At 33.5% G+C, this 20,630-nt stretch overlaps 1 protein-coding gene across 1 annotated transcript; it reads right to left on the bottom strand.

Moving 5' to 3' along the window:
• Nucleotides 1-390: 390 nt before the first annotated feature.
• On the bottom strand, nucleotides 391-19,792 carry LOC139494342 (palladin-like). Its single transcript, XM_071282509.1, has 4 exons — nucleotides 19,719-19,792; nucleotides 3,656-3,689; nucleotides 1,720-2,037; nucleotides 391-641 (listed from the first exon to the last, which is right to left on the bottom strand). Exons 2-4 carry the CDS (start codon nucleotides 3,681-3,683, stop codon nucleotides 391-393), a joined length of 597 nt encoding a protein of 198 aa, XP_071138610.1. The 5' UTR covers nucleotides 3,684-3,689; nucleotides 19,719-19,792.
• Nucleotides 19,793-20,630: the final 838 nt, after the last annotated feature.

Here is a 20,630-nt window from a genome sequence, read left to right as displayed (position 1 = left end):
CTGAGGTAAAATAAAAATCAAGGATGAGTTATCACAATGTGAATGGTTTCTCTAATCATTTTTAACTTAACCCTTTCTGATCTTATTGTTAAAAAAACAAAATATGCAACGCTTGGCTGACAATGATCTCAGTTAATAATTGACAAAGATGAAACGTAAGAAATTTTTTTTCAGATCTCTAAATACCTAATTGAAGTTAGATTTTTACTTGGAGTCAACAAATCTATGGTATTGGTTAAAATGAGACAACATATTCACCAACCAACATTTAGGACGATGAATGGAGTTGTTACATGTGTGTGTTCCCATATAGAATTGCATTTTCATGTGCATGTGCATTTATTTGTATCCAATATCATAGTGTAACTTGTTCGTTTGGTTCGATTCAGTTCAGTTTATAGAACTTGATGTATGTCCATTTACACAGGCGAAAATAAAAATACTGTTAATAAAATAACAATACCTTTCACTACATGGCCGCCCTTCGAAGTTGCAGTGTAACAAAAAATCTGAAAAGTCAGCAGACATCTCTCTGATAGTTCTTTCAGTATAATTGATAAAGTCATCCTTAAAATCCACATAGCTCATCGCAAGCCTGAATTCCTCACTAGCACTTAATATAGGATCGATGTCTAAGGCCACTGCAGGTAAAAGTAGTTTCATTGCAATGAAAGTGTAAAGCATATCACGAAGCTTGTGTCAGTGTGACTTTTTTCTGTACTTGTTTGTTTTCCGAAGTATGTGTTAAATGAACATGATTATCATTACGGTATGCATATTATTTATTCTACTACGTTAAACTAGATTAAAAAACAGAACATATACGCCAAAATATCTTAACCATATAAACCTGTTGTTTTAGACAAAGATTTAGGTATAAATTGAGCTGAACTTGTTAGGAATAAAATATATGACCAAATTACAAAATATGGTTTAGTTTTATTTTTATAACACAACATTGGATTTACAATGCATTATCTGTAGTACAAGATCTGACATTTTTCCAATAGCTGTACCGTGTAAAAAGTCAGGTGACTTCTACTTTTTAATATATTTTGGAACAAAAAATGGAAATTATGAGCGCCTTGTGGACTTACTAAAAGACGAATAGTCAAGCGCACGAACAAGCAAATAAAAGGACGCCTTTTGAATTCTTTTTCACTGCAAGGTGTTTTGTGGTGGACGAAAATGCTTACACACTTCAGCTCGAGGTCTACAATCTCTGTGAGATCTAGTGGCAATACTGTGAAATGACGCAATCGACAGCACATGTAAGCATGTCTTACTTTAAGGATGTACTTAGGTGATGTTAGGTGAAAATTAAAAAATCAAGAATTTAAAATTGATACTATAAGCTGGTAGAGCATCAATTAAGGATAAAAATAATCTAAAAATAATGATAGATCATGGACCTCCTTTTCGAGATATTTGAGATTTAAAATATGACGGGAAAAGGCTGACTCGGACTTTTACCTTGCATTTGCATTAGTATTGTTTGGGTTTCTAAACAAAAGAAAGAAAATCAAGAAACTTCTTAAATTTTGGAAAATGACCTTTCATGAGCTATTAAGTCTTATATGAACAAATAAATGGGTGTTATGGGGAAAAATATTTTACCTTGTATTGTATGGAAAAACACCGAGGAGTCTCAACATTTGACACGAATTCCAATACCTCACTTAAGTACATCCTTAAAACAGATTAAAACACTTTACTTACAACCAGCAATCTCTAATAAAATGGTATGGCTTATAGCATTGCCATTTATATTTCTTGCAGTACAAATGTAGACACCTGCATCGTTGTGGTCTGTATTCAAGATTGTAAGTGAGGCAGTACTGATTTCAGACCCATTATTATAATTGTGGTTATACTTGTATGTGTTTTCACTGGTTACATTAATGGGACTGTGTCCTTCTTGTTTGAACCACTGGATTTTAAAAGGTACCGGGATACCTTCTATTTCACATTTAAGAGTAACAGTTCCTCCATATAGTACTTTGTAATTTGACTTTTGCATTGTAGAATTCAGAGGAGCTGAAAAAAGTATGTTTAAATATAATTGAGTTGTGGGGACCATGTTACAAAAGACTTAAAAGACATACGAAAGAAACCAGATAAGAGGGACAGTCAAAATCATAAATTGAAAATAAACTGACAAAGCAATGGCTAAAAATGAAAAATACAAATAGACACACAATAGTACATATGACACAACATGAAAACTAAAGAATTTTGGTATGGTTTACGTTAACAACAATTATAATGAGAGGCAGTCACAATTTTTAATACAAGGACATTGATGTAACAAGTTAGGAATAGTATAGGTGTTTTGCAGTGGTTTTGGTACGTTTGATCTTTTGATTGTGATATTTGATAAAGGATTTCCGTTGTGAAATTTTCTTGATGTCCGTAGACTTTTCAAATGGTGCAAATAAACAAGATATTAACAAGGTAGTTATGTTTATGCAAAGTAAGTCTATAGGAATTAAAGGCGTATTTATGATGCAACGTTCAAAGATGGATATGCAGATATAGACAAAAAAAAGTTATCTTTGCAACACCCAACATAATTATGTATGTTTAAAAACGATATTTAAAGAGTATTTTTTTACGCTTTCAGAATGTGTCAATTATCAACATAGAGCGAATCCAACGAATGAAAAGATCTTGCTATTTTTTGGATGCACAATGTATCATCATAATCTTTTACATCGCGTTTAATGTAAGAATCGATGTCAAATGACGATGAATGTGTGTTTAGCATCTAGAGTCAAATATTCAATGCATATTAGTAACTCATTATATTCTGTAGAGTTGAATTAAATTGTAAGTAGTTGTAAATGGTTCGTAAGGTGGTACCCAACACTTTAACTAAAATTAATTTGGCTCGTTTAATTTTAATTAAACTTTGACAAAGTATTTACTTTAACCCTTTAACAAAAATATAAAAAATTCAAAAATTTTGAACCAACCGTTTTGTCAGAAAAAATACACTGGTTATATAGCAGTTTGACAAACACTTATTTAGATCATTGATAATTAATATTCCCTTAACAACACAACGTAATTAAAACGTTTGGCTGACTTTACAGAGTTATCTCCCTGTAGTGTTAGGTACCACCTTAAACCTGCATGTGTCAGACAACCATCGTTGTCCGACTAGACTTTGCTTCATATTTACCAAACCCGAATTGTCAAACACACTCTTTTTTCACATTCAGCAGCATCATGATTACGGTGTTAGCATTGAGATGTATTGAAATGTATAGTAAATACAATAAGTGCTGTGAACATGTTTATTGTTAAGCGAAAAGACTAAACTTGATTGTATTTCTTAGATTTTACAAAAATTTTAAAGCAATGTATAGTGATATTTAAACAAAAAACTTGTAGCTGAATGGTAAAAAGGAGTGTGTTATAAATATGAAGCAAAGTCTAGTCGGACAATGATGGTTATATAAAAATTAGTGTGACTGTACAGAATTCCCGATATTTTTTTCTATTCTAAATGATATAAGTCTACAATATAGATATTTAATTTGTCATTTGATATATTTATTGTTATGATTTGACTTTTTTGTTTTCCATCACATCTTAACTCATTATATTTGTTTTACTGATTTTAATATATTTGTTACAAATTAATATTTACCATGGCTGTTTGTGGTAGCTCCTGGCATGGCCCTCTAGAAATAAAAATATTCATTTACAAGTTATTATAGTCCTGTCCGAAATATGCACCGTAATACTAGGTAAAAATAGCATGCTACTTTAACATTTAGCATCTGTATGTTTCAAGTAAACAAATCTGATAGAACAGAGTTACGAGAAAGAACAACTGAAATCGACAAAACATATGGCCACCATCTCGAATTGGTTTGAGCCTACGATATTGCCTTAACTCAACTCATAAGTGATATGTTTCTATAGTCTTCAATATTTCGATACCAGAATAGTTGTCCTATCGACAATTTGACAGATCGTATCATATTCCTGATTATGACACTATGAATGAATCTGGATTTGCAAATGAATAGCATGGAACGATTATTACACTCAGTAACGCTACTTTTAGAATTGCATTTACTTATTCTGACTTAATTTATAAGATTTGAAGGTGCACAAGTGTTGTCTTTATTGTTCCTTTATTTAGCGAGTCTAATTGGGGTAGCGTTTGTAGATGTTAACGTCATTAGTCATGTTAATTTCGCACATTTCCGTGCGTGTGCTTTATTCAGATTTACATTCAAAATTCGCAAGATAACACTTGATTTTCAAAGTCTACAAAAGCAATTGCGGTATACAATGGGGTACTCTCATTCGTATGTCTCCGAATGATTGAAAATGTATCTAACCATGTATGCATGCTTCATTTTCACATTTAAAAAATGGCATAACCTTCACCAATGATCAAGTCCAATACCATATAGTCAGCTATAAAAGGTATCGAACGATTCCAAACGAGGTATTATTACCTGATCATAATAAGAAAATATGCAAAATTCTTTCTTAAGGTACGGTAGTATCTAGTTTAAATTTAAATTTAAATACATGCAGAACTAAACACATTTATTTGAAAAACAGTTGTTGGCATGGCACAGGTTATATTCTTCTCATATATTTTATGATAGTATAATACTAAACCCCTAACGGGAGGGATTGTACCTGCTATTCATATGATGTAGACATAATCTTTCAATCAGTTTATTTGAGGTCTGGAGCTGTCTTGTCAGTTAACTTCTAGTAGTCTGTTGTTATTTATTTTCTTTTGTTACATCTTCTGACATCGGACTCGGGCTTCTCTTGAACTGAATTTTAATGTGCGTATTGTTATGCGTTTACTTTTCTACATTGGCTAGAGGTATAGGGGGAGAGTTTAGATCTCATAAACATGTTTAACCCCGCCGCAATTTTGCGCCTGTCCCAAGTCAAGAGCCTCTGACCTTTGTAACTCGGTGAATGTGATGAATATTTTCAACTCGACTCCTCGAGGTAGACGCAGTCATGGTCATCGTCATTATACATCACCTTCTCTGCATGATGTCTCTATTAATGACTTGCTGTCATTCATACAAAAGCCGTTAGGTATTCATCACATTCGCACTTTATTCATTACCCCTTTCAAAACTTTATTCTCTGTTCAATTTATGTTTGGAATCCACTGTTAAAAACCCTCATTCAAACCAATACAAACTTCAAGCTATAATTTCGGATATTGCAAGTCACAGACTTTTTAAGCCAGTTCGCATTGGAAAAGATGAAAAAGAGAAAAGATCTTTTCTAAATCTTTCCTTTGCCACCAAAGGTCTCGATGGCGTCAACCTAGGTAATATCCTTCATCATAAATTAGTTCAATCGAAAATACCTCCTTATTTCAAAGACCAGTCTGTACCAATAATTTCTTATACCTATACCAAACCTATTGCAACTAAAATTTTCAATTACAAACGCGTTTTGCAGAATCTCGATATTGACGACTTCAAGTCTAAACCTCCTGATTGCACTTGTGCTAGTTCCTAATTCATATATAATCCTGCTGGCCACGTTATTACTGGTGATCTTAACATTGTTAATAACACTTCTCTACGAAATGTGTTATCGAAAGGTCCGAAATATCGTGAGCCTAAATCCATCAATTGGAAATACAACTTTAAAATGTTGATGGACTCAGTCGCGGATTATGCCAGGCAATGGGCTAAACGTGAAAAGGAAGATGTAGACACTCTATCCGAATTGATTAAGGCAGTGAGGTCGTTAATACAAATCAGAATCAAGAAACTGAATGGGTCCATCAATGCCCATGCTACGTCAATCTTTAAAGACCCAAATGTTGCTAAACACTTATCCGACCTCCATGATAAATATGTTGTTGTCCCCGCAGACAAAGCCCCAAATAACATCGTTTTTGTCTGTAAAAGTCATTACATTATTTGCTTGATAAACGAATTAGGTATAGACAATTCACTTGGAAACTCAACATACACCCTCACGACACTTACCAAAGAGGAAATCCTGGATAATCATAGGTCTGTTCTTTGTTCCTTTGGTATTTCAACCAAAGATGAAGAAGTGGATATTCCATCACTGTATTGGATACCTTAACCACATAAGTGTCCTTACAAACAACGGTATATTGCTGGGTCTTCCAAGTATCTCCCAATTGATCCCCGATATTCCCGTGCTTGCATGTCCTATCATGATTTTCTTGATAGAGGGTTATTGCTCACAAGGAAGCTATTAAACCAAGAGTTCCAAATGGTGAAGTTGAAATCATCCCTTCGCAAATTTTACGGACGCCATCACGACGTGGTTGACCGTTATGGAATAACCGTTTCACAAATGATATCGGATATGTTCCTTACGTCGTAACTACAATCCCCTTCCTTTTCATGAATGGGACCTACCGAATTAGACTATTTACCGGATTTGTAATCACATAAGCAACACGACGGGTGCCACATGTGGAGCAGGATCTGCTTACCCTTCTGGAGCACCTGAGATCACCCCTAGTTTTTGGTGGGGTTCGTGTTGTTTATTCTTTAGTTTTCTATGTTGTGTCATGTGTACTATTGTTTTTCTGTTGGTCTTTTTTCATTTTTAGCCATGGCGTTGTCAGTTTGTTTTAGATTTATGAGTTTGACTGTCCCTTTGGTATCTTTCGTCCCTCTTTTGTTAGTCTTGTATGATTTTTTATTTTATTTTTAATTCTAGTTTCTTGTGTATAATTCGGAGTTTAGTATGACGTACATTATCACTGTACTACTAAACATATTTTTAAGGGGCCAGCTGAAGGACACCTAAGGGTGCAAGAGTTTCTCGCTACATTGAAGACCCATTGGTGGGCTTCGGCTGTTGTCTGCTCCATGATCGGGTTGTTGTCGCTTTGACACATATCCAATTTCCTTTCTCAATTTATACATACATAACTAACATGCAGTTTTAAAAAAAAACAGTTGTTGGCATGACACGGGTTATGTTCTTCTCATATATTTTATGATAGTATGATACTAAACCCCTAACGGGAGGGATTGTACCTGATATTCATATGATGAAGACATAATCTTTCAATCAGTTTAATTGAGGTCTGGAGCTGGCATGTCAGTTAACTGCTAGTAGTCTGTTGTTATTTATGTATTATTGTCATTTTATTTATTTTCTTTTGTTACATCTTTTGACATCAGACTCGGACTTCTCTTGAACTGAATTTTAATGTGCGTATTGTTATTGTTTTACTTTTCTACATTGGCTAGAGGTATAGGGGGAGGGTTGAGATCTCATAAACATGTTTAACCCCGCCGCAATTTTGCGCCTGTCCCAAGTCAGGAGCCTCTGGCCTTTGTTAGTCTTGTATGATTTTAAATTTTAGTTTCTTGTGTATAATTCGGAGTTTAGTATGACGTCCATTATCACTGTACTATTATGCATATTTTAGGGGCCAGCTGAAGGACACCTACGGGTGCGGGAATTCTCGCTACATTGAAGACCCATTGGTTGCCTTCGGCTGTTGTTTGCTCTATGGTCGGGTGGTTGTCGCTTTGACATATTCACCATTTCCTTTCTCAATTTTATTTTTTACAGAGTTTGTCTTTAGTGCCGTGTGGAGACAGTAGAGTGCCTCCCCGTGCTTAAGGTTTATGCTCTTATATTATACTAGATTATGGAGTGTGTGTCCGAGCGAGAACTTCTCTATGTTCATTACTTTAGGAATATCTATCAAAAAGTAGTATTTTAATATTCAGCCCCATTCATCTATTTAGTCAGACGTCAGTCGCTACCTTGATATACCCTATCTTTTGTTAAATTTGTCGGGTAACTTATGACAATAAGCATTTGACGTCTTGAGCCGAACAGTTTTATCATTTTTACACAATTTAATCTACTGTGTGATGGTTCATATTCTGGACGCCAGTCTTTGCTCCTTTGTAATAAATCTACATACCAAAAAACAAATATGAAGCTTAGAAATGGAAAAATATTAAATACTAAACTCGTTCAAAGGGTATCTACACGTCTCAATCTTCAGAATCGCTTATCTAAAAATACGACCATAGCTAACGTTTTTAACAATAAAAATCGTGGTTACCCTTCTATCGATAAGTGTCATGCCAAAAAATGACTTACGTGTCCCCGTCTTTCCACCAACAATACAGTAAGGTCCACATTTAATGGTCGCACATTTTCTCTAAATTTTGAAACTGATATTACTTGAAAAACAAACAGTATTATTTATTTACTCACATGAAACAAACCGGGATGCGGTATTCAGTACGTAGGTGAAACTGGGCGATATTTATCTAAACGCACGCAAGAACACCTGTATCGTTTTAAAAGACCCAATAAATTCAAAAGTATCATTTATCAACATCTTAAGAAGCACAGTCATCCTATTAAATATTTAACAGTTCAACCTTTAGAAGTAGTAAATAAGCAGCCTGGTGAATCTCATTCCAAGTTTGTACGATCACGAAAAACAAATGAATTAAATTGGATTAAAAAATTACAGACAGTCTACCCTCTCGGTCTTAATGATAATATCATGGGAATTGGCAATATATCAAGAACCGATTCTGTTAACATTTTGGATATAGTTTCTAAAACTGTTCGTAAAAATCGTTCTCATGGACGCAGAAAAAATCGCAATCAAAGAAAATTTCGGACCAACCATACAAATATTTCGGACCTAATTTCCATTTCAAAAAACAACGGCAGACATTATCTGTTAACCAAGCTTTGTTCTTTACCTATAAATAAATTAAATAAAATTTTAGAGGATTGCAACACAATTTCATATTACAGTCCTAAGTATGAAATTGTCCAAATTATAATGGCATATTGTTATTCTAAACTGTTTCCAAAAATTGATCGCCCTGAAGATCATAAAAAACATTTTATTAAAATAAAGTATGTCAATAAAGGTTTTGATTTTGTAAATATTGCCGGTATTTTTAACGACCATTCCGTTAAAGACAAAATTCCTGGATATTTTGATAATACTGAACTCCCTCTCATTTGTTATATTTACAAGAAATCTACCCGAAAATATGTGTTTAATTATAGCCAATTGTGTAAAGATGTAAATGTCACTGAAAATACACCTATGTCGTGTAATTGCAGTAATTCAGAATACACCTATGGACCAATTTCCCATGTTATAACAGGAGACCTTAACATCGTTCGCGACCGAGAGTTAAAATCATTCCTCAGTAAAGGACCTAAATATCGTCCCCCGTCAACTGTTAACTGGAATGAGTGTCGTAATATCATCAACGACTCACTCCGCGCCTACTGTTTGAAATGGGTAAAACGGGAAAAAGCTGACAAAAAATCTTTGGACTCTTTTTTTAATTCAGTAATGAAGATAGTTGATATTCGAATACAACATTTTAAAGAACATTTTACCCTCAACAACAAAAACTATAAAAACCCTATTTCGCGTATCAAAAATAAACTAACAGAACTAGCCAAGGAATTTGTTTTTGTCCCGGCTGATAAAGCTGCTAATAATATCATTATTGTTTGACGTAAATTTTATATAGAGGTTCTGCAAAAGGAAATCACGAATTCACCAACATTCCAACTGACTTCATTTTCAGAAAACGACATCTGTAACAAACATAAACTTTTAGCTACTTCTTTACAAGCAGAACCAAACACAATGAAAGTCCCAACTATGTACTGGCTTCCGAAGCTGCACAAAAAACCTTACAAATATAGATTTATTTCATCTTCCAGCCATTGTTCAACTACTAAATTGTCTGTTTTACTTACTAGTAAACTTGGTACAATAAAAAACCTGATAATAAATTGTTCAAATAAGGCCTTTGAAAATAGTGGAATTAATTACTTTTGGAGTGTCAAAAACTCGTTGGAAGTACTTGATAAATTGCATGCATATATTGGTGATTTTGAATCTGTTCAAAGTTTTGATTTTTCTACCCTATATACCACTTTGCCTCATATTCTTATTAAGAAAAAATTCACATCCCTAATTAACTGGGCATTTAACAAGTCGGAATGCGAGTACATATGTTCAAACTCTTTTAGATCATTTTTTAGTAGCAATAAACAAAAGAACTATGTCAATTGGACATGCTTTGATACTATTTATGCACTTGAATTTTTACTTGATAACATTTTTGTTCGCTTTGGAGATTCCGTATATCGTCAAGTTATTGGAATTCCAATGGGGACTAACTGTGCACCACTTATTGCGGACCTGTTTTTGTATTGTTATGAGTTACAATTTATGACTAAAATTAGCAAAGACCCATCAAAACAACATTTGATACAAAAATTTAACAATACTTTTAGATATTTGGATGATATATTGGCTCTAAATAATGACGACTTCAGTATGTATACTAAAGAAATTTATCCTGTAGAACTTACTTTAAATAAAGCTAATGATAACAATGACCACTGCCCTTTCCTCGATCTTGATATCTATATCATAAACGGGAAGCTTAATACAAAAATTTATGATAAAAGAGATGATTTTTCATTTCCTATTGTTAATTATCCATTTTTAGATGGTGACGTTCCCTTGTCACCATCTTATGGTGTTTATATATCTCAACTTGTACGATTCGCTCGTGTATGTAACAATGTATTAGATTTTAGCGAGAGAAATTTATGTATTACTGAAAAATTATTACACCAGGGTTTTCGATATCACAAACTGGTCAAAACATTTACTAAATTTTATCACCGGTATAAGGAAATAATTCGTAAATATAACTCAACATGCAGACATCTTATACGTTCAGGTATTTCACATCCAAAATTTTATGGAAATATTCTTTATAAAGCACAAAAATGTCAGTATTCTCCTCAGAAACTAACAAAACCTTTAAATAGACTTATTAAAAGGGGATATAGTTACGATACTGTTGTCAGGTCATTAAAGATTGCATATTTTGGCTTTAACATTGATTCACTGATAGGGTCTTTGCATCGGAACTAAACCCATTTATTTCTAAAAAAAACAGTTGTTGGCATGACACGGGTTATGTTCTTCTCATATATTTTATGATAGTATGATACTAAACCCCTAACGGGAGGGATTGTACCTGATATTCATATGATGAAGACATAATCTTTCAATCAGTTTAATTGAGGTCTGGAGCTGGCATGTCAGTTAACTGCTAGTAGTCTGTTGTTATTTATGTATTATTGTCATTTTATTTATTTTCTTTTGTTACATCTTTTGACATCAGACTCGGACTTCTCTTGAACTGAATTTTAATGTGCGTATTGTTATTGTTTTACTTTTCTACATTGGCTAGAGGTATAGGGGGAGGGTTGAGATCTCATAAACATGTTTAACCCGGCCGCAATTTTGCGCCTGTCCCAAGTCAGGAGCCTCTGGCCTTTGTTAGTCTTGTATGATTTTAAATTTTAGTTTCTTGTGTATAATTCGGAGTTTAGTATGACGTCCATTATCACTGTACTATTATGCATATTTTAGGGGCCAGCTGAAGGACACCTACGGGTGCGGGAATTCTCGCTACATTGAAGACCCATTGGTTGCCTTCGGCTGTTGTTTGCTCTATGGTCGGGTGGTTGTCGCTTTGACATATTCACCATTTCCTTTCTCAATTTTATTTTTTACAGAGTTTGTCTTTAGTGCCGTGTGGAGACAGTAGAGTGCCTCCCCGTGCTTAAGGTTTATGCTCTTATATTATACTAGATTATGGAGTGTGTGTCCGAGCGAGAACTTCTCTATGTTCATTACTTTAGGAATATCTATCAAAAAGTAGTATTTTAATATTCAGCCCCATTCATCTATTTAGTCAGACGTCAGTCGCTACCTTGATATACCCTATCTTTTGTTAAATTTGTCGGGTAACTTATGACAATAAGCATTTGACGTCTTGAGCCGAACAGTTTTATCATTTTTACACAATTTAATCTACTGTGTGATGGTTCATATTCTGGACGCCAGTCTTTGCTCCTTTGTAATAAATCTACATACCAAAAAACAAATATGAAGCTTAGAAATGGAAAAATATTAAATACTAAACTCGTTCAAAGGGTATCTACACGTCTCAATCTTCAGAATCGCTTATCTAAAAATACGACCATAGCTAACGTTTTTAACAATAAAAATCGTGGTTACCCTTCTATCGATAAGTGTCATGCCAAAAAATGACTTACGTGTCCCCGTCTTTCCACCAACAATACAGTAAGGTCCACATTTAATGGTCGCACATTTTCTCTAAATTTTGAAACTGATATTACTTGAAAAACAAACAGTATTATTTATTTACTCACATGAAACAAACCGGGATGCGGTATTCAGTACGTAGGTGAAACTGGGCGATATTTATCTAAACGCACGCAAGAACACCTGTATCGTTTTAAAAGACCCAATAAATTCAAAAGTATCATTTATCAACATCTTAAGAAGCACAGTCATCCTATTAAATATTTAACAGTTCAACCTTTAGAAGTAGTAAATAAGCAGCCTGGTGAATCTCATTCCAAGTTTGTACGATCACGAAAAATAAATGAATTAAATTGGATTAAAAAATTACAGACAGTCTACCCTCTCGGTCTTAATGATAATATCATGGGAATTGGCAATATATCAAGAACCGATTCTGTTAACATTTTGGATATAGTTTCTAAAACTGTTCGTAAAAATCGTTCTCATGGACGCAGAAAAAATCGCAATCAAAGAAAATTTCGGACCAACCATACAAATATTTCGGACCTAATTTCCATTTCAAAAAACAACGGCAGACATTATCTGTTAACCAAGCTTTGTTCTTTACCTATAAATAAATTAAATAAAATTTTAGAGGATTGCAACACAATTTCATATTACAGTCCTAAGTATGAAATTGTCCAAATTATAATGGCATATTGTTATTCTAAACTGTTTCCAAAAATTGATCGCCCTGAAGATCATAAAAAACATTTTATTAAAATAAAGTATGTCAATAAAGGTTTGGATTTTGTAAATATTGCCGGTATTTTTAACGACCATTCCGTTAAAGACAAAATTCCTGGATATTTTGATAATACTGAACTCCCTCTCATTTGTTATATTTACAAGAAATCTACCCGAAAATATGTGTTTAATTATAGCCAATTGTGTAAAGATGTAAATGTCACTGAAAATACACCTATGTCGTGTAATTGCAGTAATTCAGAATACACCTATGGACCAATTTCCCATGTTATAACAGGAGACCTTAACATCGTTCGCGACCGAGAGTTAAAATCATTCCTCAGTAAAGGACCTAAATATCGTCCCCCGTCAACTGTTAACTGGAATGAGTGTCGTAATATCATCAACGACTCACTCCGCGCCTACTGTTTGAAATGGGTAAAACGGGAAAAAGCTGACAAAAAATCTTTGGACTCTTTTTTTAATTCAGTAATGAAGATAGTTGATATTCGAATACAACATTTTAAAGAACATTTTACCCTCAACAACAAAAACTATAAAAACCCTATTTCGCGTATCAAAAATAAACTAACAGAACTAGCCAAGGAATTTGTTTTTGTCCCGGCTGATAAAGCTGCTAATAATATCATTATTGTTTGACGTAAATTTTATATAGAGGTTCTGCAAAAGGAAATCACGAATTCACCAACATTCCAACTGACTTCATTTTCAGAAAACGACATCTGTAACAAACATAAACTTTTAGCTACTTCTTTACAAGCAGAACCAAACACAATGAAAGTCCCAACTATGTACTGGCTTCCGAAGCTGCACAAAAAACCTTACAAATATAGATTTATTTCATCTTCCAGCCATTGTTCAACTACTAAATTGTCTGTTTTACTTACTAGTAAACTTGGTACAATAAAAAACCTGATAATAAATTGTTCAAATAAGGCCTTTGAAAATAGTGGAATTAATTACTTTTGGAGTGTCAAAAACTCGTTGGAAGTACTTGATAAATTGCATGCATATATTGGTGATTTTGAATCTGTTCAAAGTTTTGATTTTTCTACCCTATATACCACTTTGCCTCATATTCTTATTAAGAAAAAATTCACATCCCTAATTAACTGGGCATTTAACAAGTCGGAATGCGAGTACATATGTTCAAACTCTTTTAGATCATTTTTTAGTAGCAATAAACAAAAGAACTATGTCAATTGGACATGCTTTGATACTATTCATGCACTTGAATTTTTACTTGATAACATTTTTGTTCGCTTTGGAGATTCCGTATATCGTCAAGTTATTGGAATTCCAATGGGGACTAACTGTGCACCACTTATTGCGGACCTGTTTTTGTATTGTTATGAGTTACAATTTATGACTAAAATTAGCAAAGACCCATCAAAACAACATTTGATACAAAAATTTAACAATACTTTTAGATATTTGGATGATATATTGGCTCTAAATAATGACGACTTCAGTATGTATACTAAAGAAATTTATCCTGTAGAACTTACTTTAAATAAAGCTAATGATAACAATGACCACTGCCCTTTCCTCGATCTTGATATCTATATCATAAACGGGAAGCTTAATACAAAAATTTATGATAAAAGAGATGATTTTTCATTTCCTATTGTTAATTATCCATTTTTAGATGGTGACGTTCCCTTGTCACCATCTTATGGTGTTTATATATCTCAACTTGTACGATTCGCTCGTGTATGTAACAATGTATTAGATTTTAGCGAGAGAAATTTATGTATTACTGAAAAATTATTACACCAGGGTTTTCGATATCACAAACTGGTCAAAACATTTACTAAATTTTATCACCGGTATAAGGAAATAATTCGTAAATATAACTCAACATGCAGACATCTTATACGTTCAGGTATTTCACATCCAAAATTTTATGGAAATATTCTTTATAAAGCACAAAAATGTCAGTATTCTCCTCAGAAACTAACAAAACCTTTAAATAGACTTATTAAAAGGGGATATAGTTACGATACTGTTGTCAGGTCATTAAAGATTGCATATTTTGGCTTTAACATTGATTCACTGATAGGGTCTTTGCATCGGAACTAAACCCATTTATTTCTAAAAAAAAACAGTTGTTGGCATGACACGGGTTATGTTCTTCTCATATATTTTATGATAGTATGATACTAAACCCCTAACGGGAGGGATTGTACCTGATATTCATATGATGAAGACATAATCTTTCAATCAGTTTAATTGAGGTCTGGAGCTGGCATGTCAGTTAACTGCTAGTAGTCTGTTGTTATTTATGTATTATTGTCATTTTATTTATTTTCTTTTGTTACATCTTTTGACATCAGACTCGGACTTCTCTTGAACTGAATTTTAATGTGCGTATTGTTATTTTTTTACTTTTCTACATTGGCTAGAGGTATAGGGGGAGGGTTGAGATCTCATAAACATGTTTAACCCCGCCGCAATTTTGCGCCTGTCCCAAGTCAGGAGCCTCTGGCCTTTGTTAGTCTTGTATGATTTTAAATTTTAGTTTCTTGTGTATAATTCGGAGTTTAGTATGACGTCCATTATCACTGTACTATTATGCATATTTTAGGGGCCAGCTGAAGGACACCTACGGGTGCGGGAATTCTCGCTACATTGAAGACCCATTGGTTGCCTTCAGCTGTTGTTTGCTCTATGGTCGGGTGGTTGTCGCTTTGACATATTCACCATTTCCTTTCTCAATTTTATTTTTTACAGAGTTTGTCTTTAGTGCCGTGTGGAGACAGTAGAGTGCCTCCCCGTGCTTAAGGTTTATGCTCTTATATTATACTAGATTATGGAGTGTGTGTCCGAGCGAGAACTTCTCTATGTTCATTACTTTAGGAATATCTATCAAAAAGTAGTACTTTAATATTCAGCCCCATTCATCTATTTAGTCAGACGTCAGTCGCTACCTTGATATACCCTATCTTTTGTTAAATTTGTCGGGTAACTTATGACAATAAGCATTTGACGTCTTGAGCCGAACAGTTTTATCATTTTTACACAATTTAATCTACTGTGTGATGGTTCATATTCTGGACGCCAGTCTTTGCTCCTTTGTAATAAATCTACATACCAAAAAACAAATATGAAGCTTAGAAATGGAAAAATATTAAATACTAAACTCGTTCAAAGGGTATCTACACGTCTCAATCTTCAGAATCGCTTATCTAAAAATACGACCATAGCTAACGTTTTTAACAATAAAAATCGTGGTTACCCTTCTATCGATAAGTGTCATGCCAAAAAATGACTTACGTGTCCCCGTCTTTCCACCAACAATACAGTAAGGTCCACATTTAATGGTCGCACATTTTCTCTAAATTTTGAAACTGATATTACTTGAAAAACAAACAGTATTATTTATTTACTCACATGAAACAAACCGGGATGCGGTATTCAGTACGTAGGTGAAACTGGGCGATATTTATCTAAACGCACGCAAGAACACCTGTATCGTTTTAAAAGACCCAATAAATTCAAAAGTATCATTTATCAACATCTTAAGAAGCACAGTCATCCTATTAAATATTTAACAGTTCAACCTTTAGAAGTAGTAAATAAGCAGCCTGGTGAATCTCATTCCAAGTTTGTACGATCACGAAAAATAAATGAATTAAATTGGATTAAAAAATTACAGACAGTCTACCCTCTCGGTCTTAATGATAATATCATGGGAATTGGCAATATATCAAGAACCGATTCTGTTAACATTTTGGATATAGTTTCTAAAACTGTTCGTAAAAATCGTTCTCATGGACGCAGAAAAAATCGCAATCAAAGAAAATTTCGGACCAACCATACAAATATTTCGGACCTAATTTCCATTTCAAAAAACAACGGCAGACATTATCTGTTAACCAAGCTTTGTTCTTTACCTATAAATAAATTAAATAAAATTTTAGAGGATTGCAACACAATTTCATATTACAGTCCTAAGTATGAAATTGTCCAAATTATAATGGCATATTGTTATTCTAAACTGTTTCCAAAAATTGATCGCCCTGAAGATCATAAAAAACATTTTATTAAAATAAAGTATGTCAATAAAGGTTTTGATTTTGTAAATATTGCCGGTATTTTTAACGACCATTCCGTTAAAGACAAAATTCCTGGATATTTTGATAATACTGAACTCCCTCTCATTTGTTATATTTACAAGAAATCTACCCGAAAATATGTGTTTAATTATAGCCAATTGTGTAAAGATGTAAATGTCACTGAAAATACACCTATGTCGTGTAATTGCAGTAATTCAGAATACACCTATGGACCAATTTCCCATGTTATAACAGGAGACCTTAACATCGTTCGCGACCGAGAGTTAAAATCATTCCTCAGTAAAGGACCTAAATATCGTCCCCCGTCAACTGTTAACTGGAATGAGTGTCGTAATATCATCAACGACTCACTCCGCGCCTACTGTTTGAAATGGGTAAAACGGGAAAAAGCTGACAAAAAATCTTTGGACTCTTTTTTTAATTCAGTAATGAAGATAGTTGATATTCGAATACAACATTTTAAAGAACATTTTACCCTCAACAACAAAAACTATAAAAACCCTATTTCGCGTATCAAAAATAAACTAACAGAACTAGCCAAGGAATTTGTTTTTGTCCCGGCTGATAAAGCTGCTAATAATATCATTATTGTTTGACGTAAATTTTATATAGAGGTTCTGCAAAAGGAAATCACGAATTCACCAACATTCCAACTGACTTCATTTTCAGAAAACGACATCTGTAACAAACATAAACTTTTAGCTACTTCTTTACAAGCAGAACCAAACACAATGAAAGTCCCAACTATGTACTGGATTCCGAAGCTGCACAAAAAACCTTACAAATATAGATTTATTTCATCTTCCAGCCATTGTTCAACTACTAAATTGTCTGTTTTACTTACTAGTAAACTTGGTACAATAAAAAACCTGATAATAAATTGTTCAAATAAGGCCTTTGAAAATAGTGGAATTAATTACTTTTGGAGTGTCAAAAACTCGTTGGAAGTACTTGATAAATTGCATGCATATATTGGTGATTTTGAATCTGTTCAAAGTTTTGATTTTTCTACCCTATATACCACTTTGCCTCATATTCTTATTAAGAAAAAATTCACATCCCTAATTAACTGGGCATTTAACAAGTCGGAATGCGAGTACATATGTTCAAACTCTTTTAGATCATTTTTTAGTAGCAATAAACAAAAGAACTATGTCAATTGGACATGCTTTGATACTATTCATGCACTTGAATTTTTACTTGATAACATTTTTGTTCGCTTTGGAGATTCCGTATATCGTCAAGTTATTGGAATTCCAATGGGGACTAACTGTGCACCACTTATTGCGGACCTGTTTTTGTATTGTTATGAGTTACAATTTATGACTAAAATTAGCAAAGACCCATCAAAACAACATTTGATACAAAAATTTAACAATACTTTCAGATATTTGGATGATATATTGGCTCTAAATAATGACGACTTCAGTATGTATACTAAAGAAATTTATCCTGTAGAACTTACTTTAAATAAAGCTAATGATAACAATGACCACTGCCCTTTCCTCGATCTTGATATCTATATCATAAACGGGAAGCTTAATACAAAAATTTATGATAAAAGAGATGATTTTTCATTTCCTATTGTTAATTATCCATTTTTAGATGGTGACGTTCCCTTGTCACCATCTTATGGTGTTTATATATCTCAACTTGTACGATTCGGTCGTGTATGTAACAATGTATTAGATTTTAGCGAGAGAAATTTATGTATTACTGAAAAATTATTACACCAGGGTTTTCGATATCACAAACTGGTCAAAACATTTACTAAATTTTATCACCGGTATAAGGAAATAATTCGTAAATACAACTCAACATGCAGACATCTTATACGTTCAGGTATTTCACATCCAAAATTTTATGGAAATATTCTTTATAAAGCACAAAAATGTCAGTATTCTCCTCAGAAACTAACAAAACCTTTAAATAGACTTATTAAAAGGGGATATAGTTACGATACTGTTGTCAGGTCATTAAAGATTGCATATTTTGGCTTTAACATTGATTCACTGATAGGGTCTTTGCATCGGAACTAAACCCATTTATTTCTAAAAAAAACAGTTGTTGGCATGACACGGGTTATGTTCTTCTCATATATTTTATGATAGTATGATACTAAACCCCTAACGGGAGGGATTGTACCTGATATTCATATGATGAAGACATAATCTTTCAATCAGTTTAATTGAGGTCTGGAGCTGGCATGTCAGTTAACTGCTAGTAGTCTGTTGTTATTTATGTATTATTGTCATTTTATTTATTTTCTTTTGTTACATCTTTTGACATCAGACTCGGACTTCTCTTGAACTGAATTTTAATGTGCGTATTGTTATTGTTTTACTTTTCTACATTGGCTAGAGGTATAGGGGGAGGGTTGAGATCTCATAAACATGTTTAACCCCGCCGCAATTTTGCGCCTGTCCCAAGTCAGGAGCCTCTGGCCTTTGTTAGTCTTGTATGATTTTAAATTTTAGTTTCTTGTGTATAATTCGGAGTTTAGTATGACGTCCATTATCACTGTACTATTATGCATATTTTAGGGGCCAGCTGAAGGACACCTACGGGTGCGGGAATTCTCGCTACATTGAAGACCCATTGGTTGCCTTCGGCTGTTGTTTGCTCTATGGTCGGGTGGTTGTCGCTTTGACATATTCACCATTTCCTTTCTCAATTTTATTGTATCAACGAAAAGAAAAAAAGAATAAAATATATACAACCTTCCTACGATTTCCCTTGTTTGACGATGCTTTCTCAAATTGTTTGGTGACTTCTGTAACTGATTTGTTATATATCTTAAACCTAAGGGTGCGAGAGTTTCTCGCTACATTGAAGACCCATTGGTGGGCTTCGGCTGTTGTCCGCTCTATGGTCGGGTTGTTGTCGCTTTGACACATTCCCCATTTCCTTTCTCAATTTTATACACACATAACTAAACTAACATGCAATTTTGTATCAACGAATAGAAAAAAAAGAATAAAATATATACAATAATAAAATTAACGGTACCAATTTTCTTGCACCAGATGCGCATTTCGACAATACATGTCTCTTCAGTAATGCTCGTGGCCAAAATATTTGCAATCCAAAGCTTATATAAAAGATGAACAGCTATAATCCAAAACGTCCAAAAAAGTATAGCCAAATCCGTGAAAGGAATCAGAGCTTTGCATGAGGGAGATACATTCCTTAATTTATAATAATTTCTAATATTTTGTAACAGCAAATTTTAATAACACAATAAATACCTTCCTACGATTTCCCTTGTTTGACGATGCTTTCTCAAATTGTTTGGTGACTTCTGTAACTGATTTGTTATATATCCTAACTAGACGTTTAGCCAAAACTTCTCCGTCATGTGCCATTAGTTTCATCTTTGAATAACTCACTGGATTCAAATTACAAAATGACACAGCAGGAAAGTAAACTTTCTGGTACCGGATAGAAACTTTAGTATTCACCTGTTTACTGTAAAATAAAGTAATCTTTGTAGCAATGTATGTACACTGTAGAGTTCACTTGTTTGAAACTGTTTAAGAAAGTAAACCTTCTGAAAATGGACCGAGACTGTTAATGTTCACCTTCTTACTGTACAATAATCTAAACGTTCTGGTTAGTAATATACGTATGTG

The sequence above is a fragment of the Mytilus edulis genome, chromosome 11 (assembly GCF_963676685.1).
Source record: "Mytilus edulis chromosome 11, xbMytEdul2.2, whole genome shotgun sequence".
In the NCBI taxonomy this organism is placed as follows: domain Eukaryota; kingdom Metazoa; phylum Mollusca; class Bivalvia; order Mytilida; family Mytilidae; genus Mytilus; species Mytilus edulis.
This window is presented reverse-complemented; position numbering and strand designations above follow the sequence as displayed.

Excerpts from the sequence above, each read along its gene's own strand:
- LOC139494342 (XM_071282509.1), bottom strand. The coding sequence starts at position 3,683 with ATGCCAGGAGCTACCACAAACAGCCATG. Across the intron at positions 2,038-3,655 it reads AGCTACCACAAACAGCCATG|CTCCTCTGAATTCTACAATG; the intron begins GTAAATATTAAT and ends TACTTTTTTCAG. Across the intron at positions 642-1,719 it reads TTTATTAGAGATTGCTGGTT|TGGCCTTAGACATCGATCCT; the intron begins GTAAGTAAAGTG and ends TTTTACCTGCAG.